Genomic DNA, 22,524 nt, shown 5'->3' with positions numbered 1-22,524 from the left:
CCTGTTCTTATTATCAATCTTACCTCAAAATACCCTCTACATCTACCTTCGCTGTGATAGTCCCTTCCCTCTTTCCTCCCACTCTACTTCTTCCCTCTTGCTATTCTTCTGTTATTCTGTCTGTCTCTCTCTAGTCTTACCACTAGCTACTCTTATTCTCCCGCTCCCCGTCACTCTTCCTACTCTCCCTCTACTACTCTTATTACTCCATTATTAACTCTATCTCTTTACTACCCTTCCTTTCTGGTACTACTACTATCAGTCTACTGATGCTTCTACTCACTAATGCTCACTATCACCCTCCACTAGAAACTACCACTCTACTGCCTTTTCCTTACGAGCTACTCTGCTACTCACTCTACCTACTGTCTCTACTCCCAACTACCACTCCTACCACTCCCTCTCCACTATTCCTGTTCTACCTCTACTCCTCACACTCTCACGCACAAACCCTCTATAGCCCCCTTACTTATAATAGCCTCTACAAGAACCTGATCTGGTCTCTCGGACGTTCTTCTCCACCTCCTGTCCTCACCGAACTAACCCATGCACAACCACTCACACCCACTCACTTAAATATCCCAACCTCTAACAGGATTGGCAACTTACCTTAGCAAATTACTTACCTTCCTTGAGGGTGTGTCACAGGGGGAGGCTTCAGAGGCTTCAAAAGGGCTTGTAACCCCCAACCCCTCTACCTAGGTAGTCTTGCTTCATTATTTCATGTGTCATGTGGGAGCCAAGGAGGAAATCCTGTCCCAGGCCTTCTGCAAGGCCTTTTAATTAATGTATTCCCTAGTGGGTCCCATAATGAGGACTTTAAACCATTTTCCCTGGTGGTGTAGTGGATTGGCTAGAGCCTTTCCAGAGCCCTTTACTTACTATATCAAATCCCACACTGGTGTTGTACTTGTAGCGGCACTCCCTGGGGCAACGTAACATTGCTGCATCCTACAGCAACAGGTGTTGGCACCTTTGTGGCATTCCATACTTTTCCTGTAGACCGCTGCACTGCGCCGTCTTCTGCTCTGTCCCTTGGCTGCTGGCGTCTTCTGCAGCACTCTTGCTTCACTGCTCCCCCAAAGGTAAGGAGGGGAAAGAAGGGGCGGGTCCCGTTCTCTGGCACAGTGTTAGGGCACTTTCACACTTGTCAACCTGCAGTAACTTGTCACAAAAGTCAGAGCAAAATCTCACAGATAGGTGACCGAACAGCAGGGCTTAGACTGAAGAAATCTTGAGCTTGGTGTAAAGTGCACTGTTATAAGGCTAAAGTGCTGGGGGAGGAGCAATGTTTGAGTATATCATAAACCCACCAAAAACGCAGCCCTTCCAGATACTCAAGTTGCCTATCCAACCTGAACACATGAATTGGTAACACATCAAGGCTAGGTATATGCTTACACAACAAAACAAAGACAATTTGTTTGGTCTGGCCAAGTCTTGAAGAAAGTGGTATTCAAGCCCTGATGAAGACGTGTCAGGTTGTAACTCTCTGATGCCACATATGTGGGAGACACAGTGGCTGAATGATTGTATTCACTTTGTGAGATCTGCTAATTTCCCTAAACATTGAAACACGTGTCGGCATCTAAGAGTCTGATGTTACAACATTCCTGACCATGACTATTGTTCTGTGCTTTTAGTCACACGTATGCGTTGGTGATGTCTGCCTTGTGATTAGGCAATCAACTGTTAGATGCATGTGCTGTATTACATTGTTGTGTACAATGAAATATTAACTGCTGATGTAAGGTGTCATTCTTGTTGATTTGGCCAGCTGTGAGCCATTTGTTTGGATTATACTATTTAAAAAAAGCTGCACACCAAAAAGACTTAACTCTCCCTTGGGACACAATTTATTCCAAGAAAAACAAGTGTGTGCAGTGCCTATCTGACACAGGATAGAATAGGCACAACCAGACATTGAGCAACTTTTGGTGTTAAGAAAATCAAGGACGATTTAAAAACAAAAAGCACAACAAACCACCACAAAACAACATTGTATGTGTAACATTGTGATTCTGTAATTGAGCATAAAAGGACACAAAAAACCACATACCTCAATACTATAGAGTCTGCAGGAGACAAATGAAGTGTTATTATATTATATAACAAGTAAACAATATTATTTATATATTTATTATAAGACTTGGAAGATAGCTCAGGGGCAAGACAGGGCAGAGCAACACAGGTTCAAATCCCAGTCCCGCGCTTAGAGACTGGTCTCTGGTATTAAGCACATTATTACAGATTCAATGATTAATAATAGCCCAGAGTGGGCATAGGCTGAGAGTGTGACTCTAAAATTCAATGAGATAGTTTAACTAATTGACTCACATCTTCCCCACAAAAACTGACCAGTTTGTGCAATTCCATTCACTTGTTGAATTATATCTTACGAGTGATTAAATTAAACCGTCTTAAATTTCCCAATTGGATATTGTAAACAAGCCAGTTCTAGCACGTGACAAGAAAAAGGATATCTATTCAGTTAACCAGGGGTCTCCAGCATCTGCCACGGTTTTCATGGGCTCAACAATTAGAATTATTCTTAACCTCTTAACCTCTGGCATAGATCTGGGTAACCCTCCAGACCATCATTGTTCAGCCTGCCACGCCATTAAAGAAAGGGAAAGCAAATGCACCAGTCCGGCTTGTCCTACTGCAAAACAGGTCCATTCCGAACTGCTTAGTCACATCGCTTCTGCACCAGACCACAAGCACCCACAGACATGTTTCAGCCTCATTGCGCGTCATCGCTGAGGTGTAGTTTGGGTCTCTAGTCCCACATCTGTGCATACCTGTCCCAGTCATGTGTGACTGCAGAAAAACAAAAGGGTAATCAATAATAGGTGCATGGCCTAATCAATCTCCCTCAAAGATGTGTTATTGATTACATCGCTTATTCGTACTCATGGTAAATGGTAAGTGACTCCCCCAACAAGTCCCAGGTCTGATTTAAGGACCTGTTAAATCCTCCCCACTGTCTTTCAATATTCATAAAGAATTGCCACCAAATAATGTATCTGCCCAGGAGGGTGTATTTACAAATTCAGAACAGACCGTCAAACCAATGGACTTATAAATCATACCAACACATTGAAAATAAACGTAGGGACATCAACCCAGTTCCAAGAACAATGATTAACAGCGTTCAATGGAATTAAAACATTTTAGCTACTTGGTGAGGATTAGAAAAGTTACTGAAGATCTCCCAAGGAAATCGAAGGGGCTCAGTTCAATAGTCAAATGTGGTTGTTAAGCAACAATTTGTGAGATAGCACTTAGCTAACAAGGAAAATGGAAGCTACCACTACTAGGAGTTTAGGGGGGGGCAGGCTTCTCAAACCCCAACCGAGAAGACCAATGACTCCTGGTAGGTCAGGGCTACTGTGGTGACTGCTCTGACCATTGGTTGCAGCACTGGGGGTCAAGGCATCACATGTGCAGAGGTGCTTAATTTGGCAGCTGATCTGGCCAGTTAGCTGTTTTGGTCTCCAGGCTCAACCTACTGTTCAAGAGTGTTCGAGACTGCACATCAGGCTTTGGGTGAAGATGGGCCTCTGCTGCTCTACCTCTGATGAGGATGGACCACCGGGATGCATCAGATGAGAGAAGCACACGTGCTGATGCTGCACATGACTACAGGTGACAGTGGGGAAGAACAAAGGACTTCAGCTCCAGCAAAGTTTCCTTTTCAAGTCAAGATCAGAAGCAGCAGAGCTTTGAAGTCAGTATGCTTGGAAGTGTCCACCTAGAAAGCTGCACAGCACTGTACACTGCATAGATTCCCCAGCATAGAGGAATTCCCACCCTGGATGGTGCTGGCCACCATGGAGCCCACAGCTTCCTCAAGCCTGGAGCGGACATTCAGCAATGTGCAGGACAGAGAACCAGTTGCTCCACTGGCTCGAGGATGGGTGTTACCGTACTGGCCACCATTGATTCAAGCGAACAGAGCTTCATATTCTGAGAATTCTTTTTGCAGCATTTGTCATAACAACAGCTTCCAGACACCCCTCTGTGGACTCTTATAAGTTATATTTTCAGCTGCAATAGGTGATCACCAGAATAGCTCAAGATCCCCTGCTTACCTACAAAAGTCTAGGCTGTGGGGGATCCAAGTCCACCTATCACAGACCTACAACATTCAGACTTTTGAGTCTCTATTCCATCATAGAGGGCCCCCTGAGCCACACTCTTCACCTCACTCTGGTGTTGATGTAGATGAGGTTGTCTACGACTCACTGCCCAGTTTAAACCAGTTTCTGGCACCGAAAGACATGAGCACATTCCCAAATATGGCCATTTCCTACACCCACCCTGAATAAATGGCCCACAAAGGCAGTGAGACCAAAAAGTCCAGGTGTAAACAACAATGTTAGCCATTGTGGGCACTGATGACAAAAAAAATGGCTTCCTTGCGGTAAAAAGACACAGAAAAAAGTACAAAGAAAATGGACGACTGTAACAAGTGTTTTTAGATACACTGAGAATTGGAAAACGGTTAAAGGAAGAACACAGTTCCTCTGTGCTACTCCCCTTAAGGGAGGAAGTAGGGCTACAAAATAAACTTAAATGGGGGACCAGGTTCCCAGGCATCGCTAGCCTTAAAGTCGAACCCGTGCCCCAAAACAAAATCAGTGAAGCGAGTGCCGGTAAAAAAGCCCTTACTCCTAAAAGCATGTCAGGATCACACAAACGGTCAGCAGATATGTACATCTGTATATATTACATCTTATCTGTACATATTACATCATATTACATCTGTAAGAGATGGGACAGCTGAAAAAAATGTAGTAGTGGCAGTTCTACTAGTGATGGCCTCAGGCCATAATATCATGGCAAAAATAACCCAGACTCCAAAAGAAGCTGTACAAATGATGACGCTAATATAGCTCATTTTAATTAAAAAAAAGATGTAAATAGTAAACGTAAAGACTTTTTAAATAAAGAAAGTAAAAATAATAGTTTCGTTTAAAAATGTGATTTTGATGGCTAATTGATTTAACAGTATAAGGGTAAACCCACCATACTATCCTCATGTAAATCCATCCCCACTGTACTGTCCCTTACTGTTGCCAGCCTTGACCCAATCATTTTCAAAATATGGGGAAGCCCCCATGCATCAAGCACCACTGGAACCCCTCCTGTTATAAATCACAACGACCCCAGCCATAAGATTTTTTTGTTGATGCATATTATGATTTTGTAATTAAATATTAAAGTTGGGATATTTTTTCCTTTTTCAGTTTTATCCTAGTTATTTCCAGTCAAAGTTAGTTGTACCTCTTAATTATTATTTATTTATGCAGAGTTATTTTTACTATGTACTACCAGAGATAGAGGGGTGGCCCTATGAGGTCCATCCCGCACCATTGTTGCATCTGGCTAACAGGCAAAAGACTCCTCACCCACCTGCATTTTCCATCCACAGCCACTCCACCGCAGCCAGATGAAGCCCGAGCATGTGACAGCCAAACTCCTGTCCCACAAGCAGGCAGGAGAACTAGAAGCCAGAGAATGTGACAGCCAGAACTCCTGTCCCACAGGCAGGCCGGAGAACTAAAAGCCAGAGCATGGGACAGCCAGAACTCCTGTCCCCCAAGCAGACAGGAGAACTAGAAGCCAGAGCATGGGACAGCCAGAACTCCTGTCCCCCAAGCAGACAGGAGAACTAGAAGCTAGAGCATGGGACAGTCAGAACTCCTATCCTCCAGGCAGACAGAAGAACTAGAAGCCAGAGCATGGGACAGTCAGAACTCCTATCCCACAAGCAGGCAGGAGAACTAGAAGCCAGAGCATGGGACAGCCAGAACTCCTGTCCCACAAGCAGGCAAGATAACTAGAAGCCAGAGAATGTGACAGCCAGAACTCATGTCCCCCAAGCAGACAGGAGAACTAGAAGCCAGAGCACGGGACAGTCAGAACTCCTATCCTCCAAGCAGACAGGAGAACTAGAAGCCAGAGTATGTGATAGCCAGAACCCCTGTCCCCCAAGCTGACAGGCGAACTAGAAGCCAGAGCATGGGGCAGCCAGAACTCCTGTCCCCCAAGCAGACAGGAGAACTAGAAGCCAGAGCATGGGACAGCCAGAACTCCTGTCCCCCAAGCAGACAGGAGAACTAGACGCCAGAGCATGGGACAGTCAGAACTCCTATCCTCCAGGCAGACAGGAGAACTAGAAGCCAGAGTATGTGATAGCCAGAACCCCTGTCCCCCAAGCTGACAGGCGAACTAGAAGCCAGAGCATGGGGCAGCCAGAACTCCTGTCCCCCAAGCAGACAGGAGAACTAGAAGCCAGAGCATGGGGCAGCCAGACCTCCTGTTCCCCAAGCAGACAGGAGAACTAGAAGCCAGAGCATGGGACAGTCAGAACTCCTATCCCCCAGGCAGACAGGAGATCTAGAAGCCAGAGCATGGGGCAGCCAGAACTCCTGTCCCCCAAGCAGACTGGAGAACTAGAAGCCAGAGCAAGGGACAGCCAGAACTCCTATCCCCCAGGCAGACAGGAGAACTAGAAGCCAGAGTATGTGATAGCCTGCTAGGACTCCTAGATGGTTTTCTAATCTATCTTGTAAAGGGGTCGAGTAATCACTGGTAAACACCCACCCCCATTTCGAAACCAGGACTGAGAAACAAGGGAGGAATTTTAGGCAGAGGCCCACACTGCTGTAGACCCCAAAGGGGATGGTGGTGACTTGCTGGCTGTGCCTTTATTGATGCTGAGCAATGTAAGTGGGTGGGGGCGAGGTAGAGGATCTCAGGGCTCATTGTGTCCTGGTGTCCCTGAATGGCGAAGGTGCACTAAGCTGGATCTGCCAACTGTATTGACTGAGAGGACTCACATTTTGGAAATACAGGTAGTTCAACCTGCATTTCTATTTTCAACTGGGCTCCACTAGGAGTCCGGTATTTGTTTAGGGAGTGAGACCAGAAGAGAGGGACACATATGCCACCCACACCATGATATCGCGACATTGCCAGTAGGAACTGGGGAGGATTGGTCAGAGCAGCAGAGCACCCTGGCCAGACTGGATTGTGCAACAAAATTGGATAGAGACTGATTGGAACATTTGTCATAATGGCAAAGTCCACATGCGCCAAGTGAGCAGCTGCGAGCCCCCCTTCAGCAACCAACTAAAACAAAAGGCGGAAGTGCTACCCAAAAACCAGTATCCTCATGAGGGTCTCATATGGTAAGACACTGATATTTTCAATAACAGAAGGCCTAACCTCTTGTGCAAAATAAAAAAACTGCACAACAAGTACAATACAGTAATAATACATGTTCCCTCTCGGCACAGTGAAGTTGCAGTACAGGTTTTGTCAGACATGAAATAAAGATTGGGGAAAAACTGGCGATAAAGCAACATTTAGTGCTTGGATGGAAGATCCACACCCACCTAAAGGGGTCATCTGGAGCCACCATGTGGAGCCACCATGTGGACAATGAGGCTTGGTAGTGCCAGAACCCACCCTGCTTAACTACTGCAAGGGTAGCCAGGGGGGTAGAGTGCTGCAGCTGGCCATGCACCATGTTCAGCGATGCACAAAGTGGCATGTGCAGTCAGTCATCCCAGCCACCACGTTTACGGAGCGGGATGTTTTCAAGTACAGAATTTGTTTTTGTCCAGGCAGCACAAACCCCAATGCAATTGTCCCTATTTTGGCCATTTGGGCCAGTTGATCTAGCATGTTTTATCCCTCATGCACAGAAGACAGTAGTAGGGGCAAGCACGTCCAGTCTGAGATTGGAACCATTGGAAAGATTGAGCCACAGACTTTGATTTTTAATGATAAAATGATGCTGGTAACTCAGCCTCTCAAAGTAAGCTCTGCTAACCGAGATCACTTATATAATGCACCACCCCAGGAAGTTTCCCTATGTAACAGCTATGTAGAAACAATATGGCACTTTCAAAACTCACATGTGCATTAGTGAACCCAGCTGCTTGAACCAAAGTTCTAACCGGCAGTGGTGGCTTTTTAACTGTATGCACCTCTGGTTAAAAATATCGGAACTGTGTGCTCTCAGAAGCCTTGTAGCAGTTGGTAATAACTAACTGTAAAAGCAAAAGGAAATATCCAGGCTGAGTACCCCAAAAGGAAATACACCAAACACAGGCTTATAAAGATTCACAGATATTTATTCTATAACTACAGTTTTACAAAGAAACAAAGCATCAGATAGCTATCTGGCCCTCAGTACATCACAGCGAATACCAGCCCTTTCGGTGTGAGAAGTGAGAGGTACTGGACATCTAAACATTTACACTTTTTATACAGTTCTGATCGTAATGTCCAGCCCCCTACAGGTTAATAATTCTCGGTCTAGGGTTCGTGCCGAGTTCACTTCTAGTTTGTCCAACTATATGAATATGGATTATTTCCAGTTTGTACAACAACAAGTCACAATGGCAACAGTGTATCTTTGGATTTAACATTAAGCCTTAGTACATGTCCTATACAAAGTAGTTCAACAAGTGTCCACGTTTAGTATTTAAACAACATTGTATTAGATGTATTTCCGCAGATCGGACTTGTTGGTGCGGGTAATCCTCGATCTTCAGGTCAAACGTAGGACAAGTTCTCATTACATGACCCTAGCATTTGGCCAATGGGCAGTTTAGACATTAAATTATGTGCAAAGGTCAGGACGGCTAGGTTACAAGTGGGAAACACTGTCCACCATTTAAGAACACAGAGTTACTTTGGAGTGAGAATCAAAATGGCGGATGGACCTAAAAAGTCGATCTAAGATCGGAACTTTGCAATGCGGTTTTCTTCGCAGAGCGACTGGGCTTAGGCCAATATATACAATAAAGGAGGCACAATATGACATCCCATTTAACATAGCCATATCTGGTTTTATCATGGAGGCTACTGGAATTACACATTTTTAAGCCAACTGATGTTGTTTGATTGCCAGCTGAGTGGACAGTGACTCACGCACTCATGACAGGGCCTGGTGTGCATTCAGTTGGTCTGTGCTGGTCTTCCTAAAAGCAAATGTATGGGTCCCACCCAGGAAGTCCTTTCTTTGATCCCACTGAGAAGGCTTGTCACATCCTCCAGGCAAAGTGAACATTCCCTGGTGGTTGAGCTAGGAACCCACGCATCAAAGACTGTCCTATCAATATATTTGCAACTTCTCACCAGTGGGCTAATTACTGGAGTCTTTTCAATGAAAGCAAACATGGAAACGGACGGATTTAGTGCAGCCCAGAAGACAGCTTTAGTCCACAGTGGGTCCCACATTTTGAATATTGCTACAGTTCCCAAACCTACCACCCCTCCCCATTTCCTGTAGACAAAGCACTCTGGGTATGACATCACAAGTCAATGGACTTTTGTTACAGCAGTAAGGATGGGACCACTTACAGAAGGCCGAAAGATAACAATTACCTATATAGGTGGGGAGACTCTCTCCTTGGGCGATTCATCGTTGGATTCTGAAAGAAGGATTTGCCTGGAACTCTATTGGGAGAATAATCTTCTTCAAAGTTCTCTACCATAGAGGTGAAGACAGAGATCTCCAAGGAAGAGGCACATCTTCTCCCTAATCATCCAAAGGAATATTTGGCCTGACTGCTGGTGGAAGACCTACTTCATCTGAGACTGCTCGTACCAGGCCCTGCTCTCTAGAGATGAAAGAACCCTGGAGTTGCTCTCTACAAACCTTCCTAGTTGGGAAGGGCTGAAGAAATAATGAGACTTGCCCTCAAGACCCTGGACTCCAGGCATCTCAGAAGCCCGGAAGCAGCCCAAAGCCTGTCTCCCTCCTCAAAGTGCTTTTTGATCCTGATCAGCTGTGCGCAACTCACTTCAAGCCATGAAATGACATACCTGCGGTGCTGCCCATGATGTGCTAATCGCTTCTATCAGCTTACTTGCTTTCTGAGCCATCTCAATGGAGACTTGTCATATTGAGACTGATCATCCTGACTCAACTGCTGGCTCAACTCAGTGGAATGAGCCGACTAACTGTGTCCCGGAAGCAGACTCAATCCAACTAAAACATTACCTTGACCCAACTTGAATGCCACGTAGACCTGCTGGAAGCCATCAACTACACTGTCTCCCACAGTAACCTGACCCAGCAGCAGCAGCATTATGTCACCCTGCCTCAACCATCAACTCGACCCACTGGGAGCCACCCTCTCAAAAGCCAACTATTTGATACATTTGGTGCCCTCGCTCTGAATTGTCTTTATGCAGACCCACCATTGGGAAGTGCAACTTGACTCTTTCCACACAGGCTGGACTGCTGAAAATTACCCAGAAGCCTGGCTCGATGATCTTGAGCCCCAAAGAGAGGCATTACAAGGTATTTGACGTGATCCTGTCCTCCCGGCTGCCCTCAAAGGGACCTAGTGACTTGCAAGATTACACTCTCTATCTTTGTAAAGCCATCTCTGCTACCTTTGATGTTTGCTGCTGAAATCAGTGCCTGTGCACCTCTGTCCTCAACCCAGCCTATTCCATTTGTTCCAAAGTCTGCATTCTCTGTCTTTTCATTTACAGAGGAGTGTTATAGTGTTTTCAACTAGTTTGCTTGTATTTGTTAGTGTAACTAAAGTGTCAAATTCTTTCTCAAATCTGGGTGAGGCATATTTTTGTATACCAGGCCCATCCGTCCTGAAGTGCATAGCCTGCCCATGGCCTACACTACCCAAACAGACCTAGCACCTTTACGATTGGGATTACTGCTGGTTTAGCAGCACTGCTGAGCTGGGTTGGAGATGTATTCACTACTCATCCCTGCACTACTGCTCAGCAGTAGTCATTTTGTCACAATATTTCCCACCAGGGACGTCATTTCACCAAAATGCCAGGGGTAGCGGAAGTACACTGTGAAAAATATGGTTACAATATTACTGTAACATGGTATACATTTCATACAAGAATGGATCACCATATGTATCGGCAGGAAAAAAACATGCTATCACTGTAACTTGTCAAAAGCAAAGTGCATAGTCCGAAATGGATGGTTATTCTACTCTAAATGCTTTTTGGGGGATTGTGTCTGCATTGTGAATTTGAGGTTTTTAAGAACAGACTAAATCAGTGACTCACCCCCTGAAGTGTTCCTGAAATAAACCTTTATGAGTCTAGCAATTAATGTATGGAATTCCAGAAAGACAAATAGCTCAAATAGCCACATGGCATTGGCCACAGCCCAGGAGCTTCAATTTGCAAAAACACAAACAAGGGGTAGCAAGGGAGACCACAGGGGTAGCAAGAGAGACCTCAGGGATCGCAAGTGTGACCCCTGGCGACCCCTAAATGACATCCCTGCTTCCCACTCGTGCACTTGTGTGACATAGGCATTGCGTCCGGGAGGTGACAGACAGAAAGAGTTGGGACGAAGGAGGAGGCAGAATAGAGGGATTTCTGGGGCGTGTTTCACCCACTACCTGATTAACAAACCTAGGGGAATCAGAAGTGTGAGGTTGGAGAGGAAAAGGTAGAAATACTACCTCACTTTAAGCAGAGGATGGACAAAAAATGATTGCATACCATGTTAGTTAAGAAAAATCTTGCAGGAGCTTGACACCCATTTAAAAAACTACACATGCATTAAAATAAAAAAACTGAAATGTGTTTGTTTTTACTTCATTTGTGGAAGACATTTTCTGAAGACTCATATAGATGCCTAATATGTGCCCTCTTTTATTGAACAGGTGATGTGAAAGGTGACACCTTGATGGACATCGGCTCGGGTCCAACCATCTATCAGATCATGTCCGCCTGCGAGGCCTTTAAGGAAATCATCGCCACGGATTTGTGTGAAAAAAACCACCAAGAGTACAAGAGATGGCTGCACAATGAGCCGGGAGCGTTCGACTGGCGTCCAGTTGGGGAAATGGTTTGTGAACTGGAAGGCGACAGGTAAATAGACATTGAATGTGCTGGAGTGGAGACCTACCTATCAGTGTTAACATTGTGCTGATGTCAATATCCAAATGGGTAAAGACCACTGTATGAGTCCATCTCTAATGTTACAGTGGAGGCCAAAACATAGAGCCTCATTACAAGTTTCGCAGTAATTCAGTGTTATTCTCCCGAATTACCGCCAAAATCAACTACTGCTAACACCACTTGGTTTTGTGGGGTTACATCTGGATTACAAGTGGTGGTAATTCCCCATTTTTGAAGTCAATAGGAGTACATAGGGATTTTTATTGATTTTACCACTGGCAGAATTACTTCAGGGTAAACCCGTCTTTTTTTGGAGGTCAAGTGGGGGAAGGAAGGAGCTGGAGTCCCAATGAAAAGGATCTCAGTCTTACTGGCATTAAGGCAGAGATCATTGGCAGCACAACATGCCTGAATAGCAGTCAGACAGTCAAGGATGAGAGAGGAAGTAGTGGAGGAAGTCTAGGAAAGGTTGATGGAGAGCTGTGTGTTGTATGCATAACACTGGAAGTGAGTAGAGAAGTAGGAAATTAGGTGGCCCAGAGGGGCAAGGTAAATGTTGAAGAGCCACGGCGAGAGGATAGAACCTTGAAGGATGCTGCAGGTGGAGAGAGTGATAGGGGAGAGAAAAGGGCCCAGTTGAACCTCAGAAGGTCAGTCGGAGAGGAAATAGGTGAAACAGTCCGGGCCAGGCCTGTGATTGCAGTGGTGTTACAGAGCTGATTAGTCAGGGTGTCATGATTGACTGTGTCAAAGGCAGAGAAAAGATTGCAGATGTTTAGAACGGATATAGAAATGGAATCGAGAATTGAGAGCAAGTCTTCATGGGTGTTCAGTAGAGCAGTCTCCATGCCTCTGGCTGCTCTGCAGCCCAACTGGTGGTCATGGAGACAACCAACAGATTCAGTATGTTGGATCAGTTGGGAGGTGGCCATGAAGGGGGTTGTGGAGATAGGGCAATAGTTAGCTGGACAAGAGGGGTCTGGATAGGGCTTTTGGAGGGGAGGATGATCAAGGGAGTGCTTGAGAGGTAGCAGGAAAGAGCCAGTGGCAAACGTGATTACCGAAATTGTCCATGGCTGGCACAAGGGAGGCAATGTTGTCCTTGATAGATCTGGAAGAGCAGGGGAGAACCTGTTTGGAGGAGGCTTTCATAGAGAGGGCTTATCTAGAGACCTCATCCGGTGCTAATGGCAAAAAAAGAGGTGAGTAGAAAGGAAGGGTAGAGGAGGGCCAAAGGAGATCTGAGAGCTAGGGAAGGGGAGGCTTTTAGAGGATAATGAGGACAGGATGTCCTGAGTTTTAGTTAAGAAGTGGGAGGCCAGTGAAGTACAGAGGGTCAGGGAAAGCAGGGGAAAGTGGAGACTACTGTAGGATTAGTGAGTTCCTTGCAGATTTTAAACAGTTTGCCAGATTTGTTAGTTGCCCCAGAGATGCAGGCATGGATGCAGAGTCTGTAATGCCGCTGGAACACGCAGCATCCAAGTCTGTCAGAGTATGTGCCCAATGCCCGCCACTTCTGCTCATCAACTCTGCACTTTCAGTTCAGAGAGGCTAGGTTGGAGCCATAACAGGTGTTGCGCTTGGAGGCAGGCTTCATGCGGATTCTCATGACAGGGTCAAGGATATCCAGGGTGTTGGTTATAGCGAGTTGAAGAGTTGAAGATTGGCAAGGGCAGAGTCAGTGTGGGAGTCAGTAGCAGGAGATGAAAGTGGAGGCAAAAGCTGCAACTGATACTCGCTTCATCGGTCTAATGACAAAGAAGGAGACTGGCAGTGCAGGCAGGGGCTTAGCCAGGGGGCCTGAGAGATCAAGGTGGGTGGACAGGAGAGCATGGTCGGACCAGGAGAGAGATGAAGTGAGTGGGTTGGAGATGGGGATACATGCTGAGACGAGAGCATCCAAGGAATGTCCGGCTGAGTGTGTCGGACCGGAGGGATGAATGTTGAGGGAAAGAATGTCACAGAGTCTGCGGAAGAGGCCAGTGGACAAATCAGGAGAGTCAAGGTGAATATTGAAGTCTCGGAGGAGAAGCTTGGAGGTGGTAGCAAGAAGAGGAGAGGTCAGACCACTTTGAGAGGAAGAAGGAGACCGGGCCAGGGGTCCTGTAGATGGTGGCGATCGTCAACGAGAGGGTTGGAGAGACACCAAGCCTGTAGGCGAGGCATTAAAAGGAGGAGTGGGAATGACAGTAGCAGGGACCCATTTGGGGACAATCAAGGCTAATCCGCCTCCAAACTGGTTAGGCCTGGGCTTAGAGCGGATCTTGTAGCCCTCATGGAGGAGTGTGTCAAAAGCAGGGACATAGTTGGCAGTGAACCAGCAGAGTAGAGATAGGAGGGCTGGAGATGGGAGGAGAAGGTGGAACCTCAGTGACGCAAGGCATCAGCATGAGGCAAGGCTTGCCTGAGCAAACCCAGGTGGCTGGTTCGTGTAGACTAAGGTGAGGAGTAGGTGGCTAGGTCTGAGGAGGTGGAAAGGCATAGACAGAGGTAGGTAGACAGCACACCACTGAATGCAATGAAGCTATGGCAATAGATTGCAGATGAAGCAATCGAAGAGAGATGAGCATAGGGGACAAGGAATAAGGAATGTAGCAAAACATAGTTATAGCCAACGCAGGCACATACACATGCTCCAGAGAACAAAGAGGAAGTGGGAGACACAAAGGAGGGAAGAGGCACATCATGTAGAGGCTGGAAGAGGCTGACAGCAAGAAAGTGCAATTAAAGAGGAGCATCATAACCCAGGACCAATGCAGGGGCAATGGGTGCGTGAGCAAAAGAGAAGGGGGTGAAGAGAAGGAGCTCTGAAAGTACAGAAGAAGAGTGAAAGAGTGGAAGTGGCCTAAATAAAGGAACCTCTGAGAATACAGAAGCAGTAGCAGAGAAGCAATATGGGCAGCCAAAAGCAAGAGGGAAACAATCCCTCACAAGACACATTGAAGTTAGACTTGATCCTTATAACAATTCGCAAAGCTTAGACTTGATCATATGGCAATGTGCAAAGCTTAGACTTGATCCTATGGCAATGTGCAAAACTTAGACCTGATCCTATGGCAATGTGCAAAGCTTAGACTTGATCCTATGGCAATATGCAAAGCTTAGACTTGATCCTATGGCAACGTGCAAAGCGTATTGAAGTGTTAGCTAACATGAATGCAAGAACAAGAGAAACAGATGGTGAGGCCCTAAGCGTCAGAAATGAAATGGGCAAGTTCACAGAATGGCTGGCTCAAGTAGTGGAACGAGTTGGAAGAGTAGAAGACGTAACTGAATGAGTTTTTGCTCTGTAGGCACAGGTAGAGGAGCTACAATTGGCAAATGATGATTTAGAAGATAGAAACAGTTGGTGTAATGAGCATTTCTTTGGGATTCCAGAAGCAGTGGAGGCTGGTGGCCAAGACAGCATTCTGGAGAAATGGATCCCAGACATTATGAAAATAGAGTTTCGGCGAGGGCTGGAAATACAGACAGCGCATATGGTAATGAGGAAACAATGGCAGCGGCATGCAAACACCAATGCCGATGATCAGCTGTTTCCTTCATTACCCCCACTTACAGCAGGTTCTAACAGCAACAAAAGGGAAAAGTCTGATAATATGGGAGAATATACTTCACATCAGAATTCTCCAAGGAGACGTTGGAAGAGAGAAAGTAGTTCTTGAATTTAAGACCGATGTTGAGGAAAACAGACCTGCTGCATGGATTATTGGAACCAGCGAGCATGCTGGTAACAAAGGATCAAAAGACAATGGGGGTCATTACGAGTATGGTGGTAGGGGGTTAACGGCACCGGTAAGGATGCCGGTGCCATTAACCCCCTACTGCCACATTCCGAGGTCCCTTAGTGGGTCCCACCTGGAACGGCCGGTCTGACCAGCCGTCCTTAGCGGGACCCGTTAAGGGACCATGGAGCTAATAACGGGCCCGCAAATAGCGGGCCTGTTATTAGCTCCTTCCCCATTCTCATTGAGCCCTATGGGGGCTCAAATGGGAATGCGGAATGGTATTCAGAATGGGGACCTAAGAGGTCCTCCAAGGTCGGAATGACCCGGTAACTACCCATTCTGTCTACACGGACCCGGACACAGGTTTGGAGGCAGCCATGGTGCTAATAGCAATTGGTAATAGATCAATAAAATAAATATCCCCAAAAATGAATCGTAGCTTTGCGCTTCCTGGGTACAACTGCACCCAGATGCAGGTTGGCTGCGCCGTTCCTCACTTGTGTGTGGATATGCGTGTTATAAACGGAGTGCATATATAAATAAACACATATATAAATAAAGAACCCTTCTTTTGACGTTTTTCTCCTTGCCAAACAATATTTGATAAAGATGACTGACAAAACAATGACAAAGCAGGTGCTTTGTCATTGTAAAATAAAATGATTTTTCATTTATATCGCGCTCATACACAACTGTTTCAGAGCGTGGCCAGGCAAAAAGGGTGGGGAGTAAGGGAGAACAAAAAAGAAAACTGCGATCTTACTAGGCCCAGTGACATTTAAGAAAGCGCAAGTGTATGGAAAAGGGAAAGGGGGGAAAGTGCATGGAAGGGGGGAGTGGAAAAGTGCAGAGCAGTGGAGAGAAAACAGAAACACATATTAAATAAAATAAATAAACAAGGGTATAAACCATGGTAGTGCATCCAGCAAGTGGCAGGTGACAGTCAGATAAGGTATATCTGATAAGTGCATGTAATGACTACACCACCATCACATGTTCAAGCTACGTGAAGAAACTAACTAAGATCACACATGGTTTGTGCATTAGATATGCTTTTCATGTTGATTCTCTATATATTGTGTAGGGTTGCTTTTTCATGTGATTGCCTGTGAAATTGGCATCCTGTGCCTGTGTGTTGTTCCGTTGCCTGCGTTGGTTAACCATAATTTGTTTGCAATTAAATTCTCTGTTGATTTAATTTTCTGCATTTCTAAATATAACACTTTAACATATATAATTACATGCCTAAGGCCTCATTCTGAGTTTGCTGGAGCATTAAAAAAGTGGCAGTAATTCTGTTACCACCATTTGTACTGCTCCAAAAAATCCAGAGGTTGGCGATACAGTGGAGGATTTACGATAAATCCTCCGCTTTAAAACCAAAAATCGGTGGAATTACTGTGGCGGAATTACCACTCGTGATAATTCCACCAAAAACCCCATGGTGTCCCATGGGCTGTCAATGTCACTAGGCCTAGTAAGATTGTTGTTTTGCTCTCCCCTGTTCCCCTCCCTTGCCTTGTGGCGCTCTGAAACACTTGTGTACGAGCGCGATAGAAATAAAATATCAATATCAATGGAGAGAGCACAACATTTCCCCTCCAGTATCTCACTCCGAATGATGGTGCTGGAAACTGGAGAGGAGAATGTCGGCGTTCTGTGATATATTTAGCACAAGCTAAGAATCAGCCTCCAAGTAGCGGTAACGGTAACAGTCATTCAGCAGAATTATCGCCAAACTCAGGATGGTTGCATAGTTTTTCAATACGCATGTCTGCCTTTTCATATTTTTTAATATTTTTTTCCTTTGTATAAATTACCCTAAGGGAACCATTTATTTGCATTATTTTTCTGTGATGATGAATTGTTGGGCGCTTATTGTTTAACCTGTTTCGGGAATCGACCCACACGTAATCATAATATGTTCACCCTACAGGCCGTTGAATGTAGGCCAGTAGCATCCAAGCTCTTTTATACTGAGCCCCCTTTAAGAAAACATGTTGCTAATCACCCTCCAAGATGTGCTTATATTTTCTATTAAAAGCAGTCGCTGTTCTTCCTTTATAAAGATTCACACAACCCCCTGGATAACCCCTGGGACAGTTTCATAGTTCTGCTGCTTTTGCCACAGAACACCTTCATAACTTTCAAGCAGAACTTTCCCTAAAAGCCACCAGGTGGCAGTGTAGACCTACAATGCCATTTCGCCCAGCACTGTTTTTGGCACATTTCTACACCCACCTGATAACAGTCCCTGGACAGAGTCTTAAACGAACAAGCATTGGCAATGTCAACAGTTTCGACTTGTGTGTAGGCATGGCAAAGGCACTTGCCAGGCACAGCCGTAGTAGTATAAATCACCCAATGATGGTAGAAGGCGCAGAATGGTGCGAATACCTGGGCATTTTAAAAGCAGTGCCTGGCAAAGGCCTAGTTCTTGTACACAAGCAAAAACTGGTGGCTTTGCCATGCCAATGCTTGTTTTTAACAGGACTTCAGTGAAGGTCATGCATGCTTAGAAATCGAAAGAGACTGAAAAACATCACTTTCAGTGTGTCACCATCAGGTTTTTGGTTTTGAAAATGTGCTCAACCTCTGTGGAATACGCTGCTCGTGACAGCAGCAGAGGGGACATGTTTTCTAAGGATTGCAACTATTTTCAAGACACAAGGATACCGCACCATTTTAATACCTCAAGATTCGAGTACTGGAACAGATCGAAGAACTCAACCTCGGCCGAGGCAGCATCGTCAAAAGCCGCTTCATTTCACAGCCCCGATGCTCTGGCCTTGCAAGGCCATTTCCCCACGTGTGATTATTTATGCTCGTCATGAAAGAAAAAAAAAAACAGACGCACGCCCCACATCTGGGAAACTTTACCTCGAGCTGCTCAAGCAACTCAAAGCTGCAGCTGCACCCCTCCATGAGACCTGCTCCTTCCTTCCCCAACCCGAACAAAAATAACCAGGCAGCCTGTGCCACACACCAGCACATCAGCACGCCGTGATGGCCTTTGTTAAAGCGAGCTCAGAAACTCGAATAGTTCCCAGGAGGAGGAGTTTTGGGCGGGGAGGGCAGGAATGGGTGGGAATGGCCATTGGGATTAGCATGGCTATGGGCAGTCAATGGGTGGGCTCATAATCAAACAACACATATACACTGTGGCCCTCATTATAAGTTTGCCGGTAGCCCACGGGTATTATCGGCGGGATACTGTCAAATTGCACTTACCATCTACACCACCCAATATCCCGGTATTACGGGTGGTGATGAGCCGATAAGTTCCCATATCAGACTCCATGGGATGGGATTTTCTGATTCACAGCCACCGGTGCCGGAACAGATGCGTGGACACACACATGCCTTATAAATCAAGGGGCTAAATGCACACTTTGTTAAAACATTTCTTTTACACCAGAAACGTTCATAGTTGCCGCTAAGGCATTAACTGCCAGAAGACTTCTTTGAAATAACATTGGAAGGCCAAAAAGAGCACAAAGTTCAATGTTACTACATCATACAACTAACTCAAAAAATATCCTTGGAGGATGTGATTTGTGCCGCAATGGGCAGGTAGTAGGTTGGAATGTCCATGTTGCAGGGGAATGCAATCTTTTCCTCTCTAGATATTTGGACTGTAGTCAGCATGAGCGTGAGGACGAGGGAGCATAAAAGTTGCCAGGCACAGGGTATAGCTTGGCCATGGGCAGACAATGGGACTGTAAATACCCAGCTAGTAGCCGAAAGTAATTAAATGATATTAAAAAACATAATATATGAGAAATGTAGACATGGCTCCATCTGTATCGCTTGGCAGCTTCGGCCACAAAAGTCCTTCACTATGCACACCTACTATTTTAATTCCCTTAATGATAATATAACATGATTTGTAATCCACTTTCCATTCCCTTTGTCCATGGCCATTATGGTCAGGTTGTTTCCCGGTCTAATCCTACATGATACACAAGTACCTCTGATTTACTCCCAGTTCACTAGGAGTAAACCAGGAGTAACTCCAGGGTTGCACATAGTAACCTTTTGGGGACTCAATAGCCCTCTCCAGATTTAAGTCAAGAGTAAGTCACAGCGGCTTCTTTGGGACTCAGGCTCTTTCCAGGAGGCAAAGCTGTATTTTGCAGGGTCAGAGGTCGTCTTGCTGAGGAAGGGAATGGCTGCAGATGTAAAATAGGTCTGGGGGCAACTGCAACAATCTTACTTGCAAACTTGTGAACAGCAAATGTCGCTGGCGTAATTTCCTTTACGTCTTTAATGAATACATGTCTTTGGCCTGCATTGGATTCTTTTCACCGTGAAATTGCCTCTATGCACTTACGTTAAGTGCCCAGGGTGCTTAACATTAGTAGTGTTACGTTAACGTGCATTTTGTGCCATGTACCACCACGGATGCCAATCTGCACACAGAAGTTGCCCATTAATGGGAAGTCATTACCCACCTGTTATTTGGATTTATGTCTGTATTTTAAGCAGTTCTCAGTAAATCCTGTTGGCAAAGAAATACACGTCATGAAGGTGACGAGGGGGAGTGCAGCGAGTGGAGGAGGCACCCCGATAACCGGGGCAGGGGCCTTACTCCTTTTCGCGCTCTTGCCCCTCCCCCCCGAGAGGAGGGCGAAAGAGCAGAGGAAAGGGCGCCAAGAGCCCCGAAAAGCCCGCGAAGGGCAACAAAGAAATTGGGCGTGGCTTGGCGCTTAAGTACAGCGGGCGCCCGGCTTGGGAGCACTTGCAGCTCTTCCAGCAGCCGGGCGCCCGCCAAGAGAGGAGGACTTCGTTTGAAGAGGAGGACTTCGGACTTCGAATCGACTTCGTTTTGTCGGGGCTTCGTGGTGCGGCGTTCATCGTTGAGGGAGAGAGGTGCCCAGCGAGCGCGCGGCATCTGGAGGCGGCTACGACGGAGAGCGGAGGTCGAGGTCCCCGAGGCGTGTTTCTACCGGGACTGCAACCTTTTGGAAGAAGCAGCGGCGCCGACGAAGGTGGGAGCGGCCGACATCCAGAGCCGCGGTCGGCGGCGAAGAAGGTCCGGAAGCAGGCGGGGCCGTCCATCGAGCGGAAAGGCAGCAGAGAGCTACACGCTCGCAGCCGGCAGGAGGCGAGGGACGTTGCCTTCGTAACGCAGTAGGCAGCGCGTCAGTCTCATAATCTGAAGGTCCCGAGTTCGAGCCTCAGAGAGGGCACAAGTGTTTTCCCAAGGCAGGCAACCGGAGTGCTAATCCCGCAGCAGAGGGGCATTCCGGTAGTACGGCTTCCGGCTGCAGGGCCTTTCAGGGGCAATCTTAAGCAGCCACGTGCTGAGAGTCCGTGGCACAAGCGAAAAGTGCTGGGCCTGGCAAGGCAGGCGACCTGAGTTCTAATCCCACAATAGGTGTGTCATTCTTGAATTGGGAGTAACGAGCTAGCAAAAAGGCGACAGCAAGAGAAAAGACATCAATTGAAACAGAATTTTCGCCGGGCTGTGAAGGAAAGCGGACATTGTTGGCAAGGACGGTGCTTAAAGAAAAACGATGCAGAGGCAAGGAAAAAGTCAAGAGGACCAGCAGAAAGAAGAGCTGGAGGCATTTTTAATGATGGCAAGAAGGGCAGGGGACAAATATGGCACCAACTGGATGCAGTTAATGGCAGCTCAGGTGGGAGCTGAGGTTGCGGGGCGCAACCAGAGGGCAGGGTCACCACTCCAGTTCCCACCTACACCCATCGAGGAGGCATGGGTGGAAGTGCACTCGCAAGAAGAGAAAGAGCTGGACATCGAGGAGCTCGAGGAAGAGGATGAGCCGGTCACCAAAAGGAAACGAGTGATGACCAAGAAAGCGAGGGACAGCCAGCAGCAAGCGGCGGCAGCACAGAAAAGAAAAACCAACCCCAAGGGAAAGGGGAGGGCGCAGGAGGTTGAAGCCATTCCGGCACCTGTCCCTGCTGAGGCGCCAAGACCAGTGGGAGGTCCACGCAGCGCACCTGTAGCCACACCGGCGGTAGCAGCGGAGGCGCCAACCACCTTGGAGATGGTGAAAGGTATGTTCAGGGAATGCATGGAAGCTTGGGTGACGGGTGCAAATTGTCAGTTGCCTGTTAATAAGAATGCTTTGAACATGGGGGGTAAAGGAATACAAGGAGAGAATGGGAGCACGGAGCAACTTGGCTCGGGGGCGAGTCAGCCAATGGCAGGTACAGGACAGCCAGTAATGGGAGGGAACCCGGTGCAGATGGCGACACAGGGGGCAAACACCAGCTACACGCCACAAATTGGGGGGACACCTTGGTGGGGGGCACAGGCCTCCGCACAGGTACAGGGGCAGGAGCTGGCCAGTAGCAACACAATATACGGGAGGCCCATGCCAGGGTTTGCACCGGCCAGAGTGGCGATCAATGCATTGGCATGGCATATCCCGTTGGCATACAAAGAGCGGGTTTGGAGGAAGGAATTCATGGACATTATGGAATTGTTGGGGATGGCCCTCTCGGGACAAGGCTTCAGCGAACCCACAGAGAGGGAAAGGGAGAAGAAGGAGAGGGAGAGGCCAAAGATAGAGCTCAACATACATACTTGGTTGAGGGCATTTAGGGTTTATGCCACGATCATGTTAGAAAAATTCCCACAAGATGGCGTGGCATTGATGGCTTATGAGCAGTATATTCACGAGCAATACTTGAAGCATGGGGGGGATACATGGAGCAACTACGATAAAGGTTTTAGACTTAAAATGCAGGTATGGCCGGGAATGACATGGGATGAAGTAGACGTGGGGGGTCGCATAGATACGAAATCGGTCCCAGCCAGGCCGGTGGATGAGAGCGTGGCAAGCGAAAGAACAGCACATAGCAGGGGCAGGGGGTCCTATGCGAAAGGGAGGGGGTCCTT

General features: G+C 46.8%; 1 protein-coding gene across 2 annotated transcripts in view; it reads left to right on the top strand.

The window, feature by feature from the left end:
• The window catches only part of LOC138487698 (nicotinamide N-methyltransferase-like), a 144,359-nt gene that overhangs the window by 96,391 nt on the left and 25,444 nt on the right, over window positions 1-22,524 (top strand). For both annotated transcript variants that reach the window (XM_069614224.1, XM_069614223.1), the window contains exon 2: window positions 11,688-11,895. In XM_069614224.1, the coding sequence (XP_069470325.1) occupies window positions 11,688-11,895 (208 nt within the window). The remainder of the gene's footprint in view (window positions 1-11,687; window positions 11,896-22,524) is intronic.

The sequence above is a fragment of the Ambystoma mexicanum genome, chromosome 9, assembly GCF_040938575.1.
Source record: "Ambystoma mexicanum isolate Mex_15411 chromosome 9, UKY_AmexF1_1, whole genome shotgun sequence".
Classification (NCBI taxonomy): Eukaryota; Metazoa; Chordata; class Amphibia; order Caudata; family Ambystomatidae; genus Ambystoma; species Ambystoma mexicanum.
This window is presented reverse-complemented; position numbering and strand designations above follow the sequence as displayed.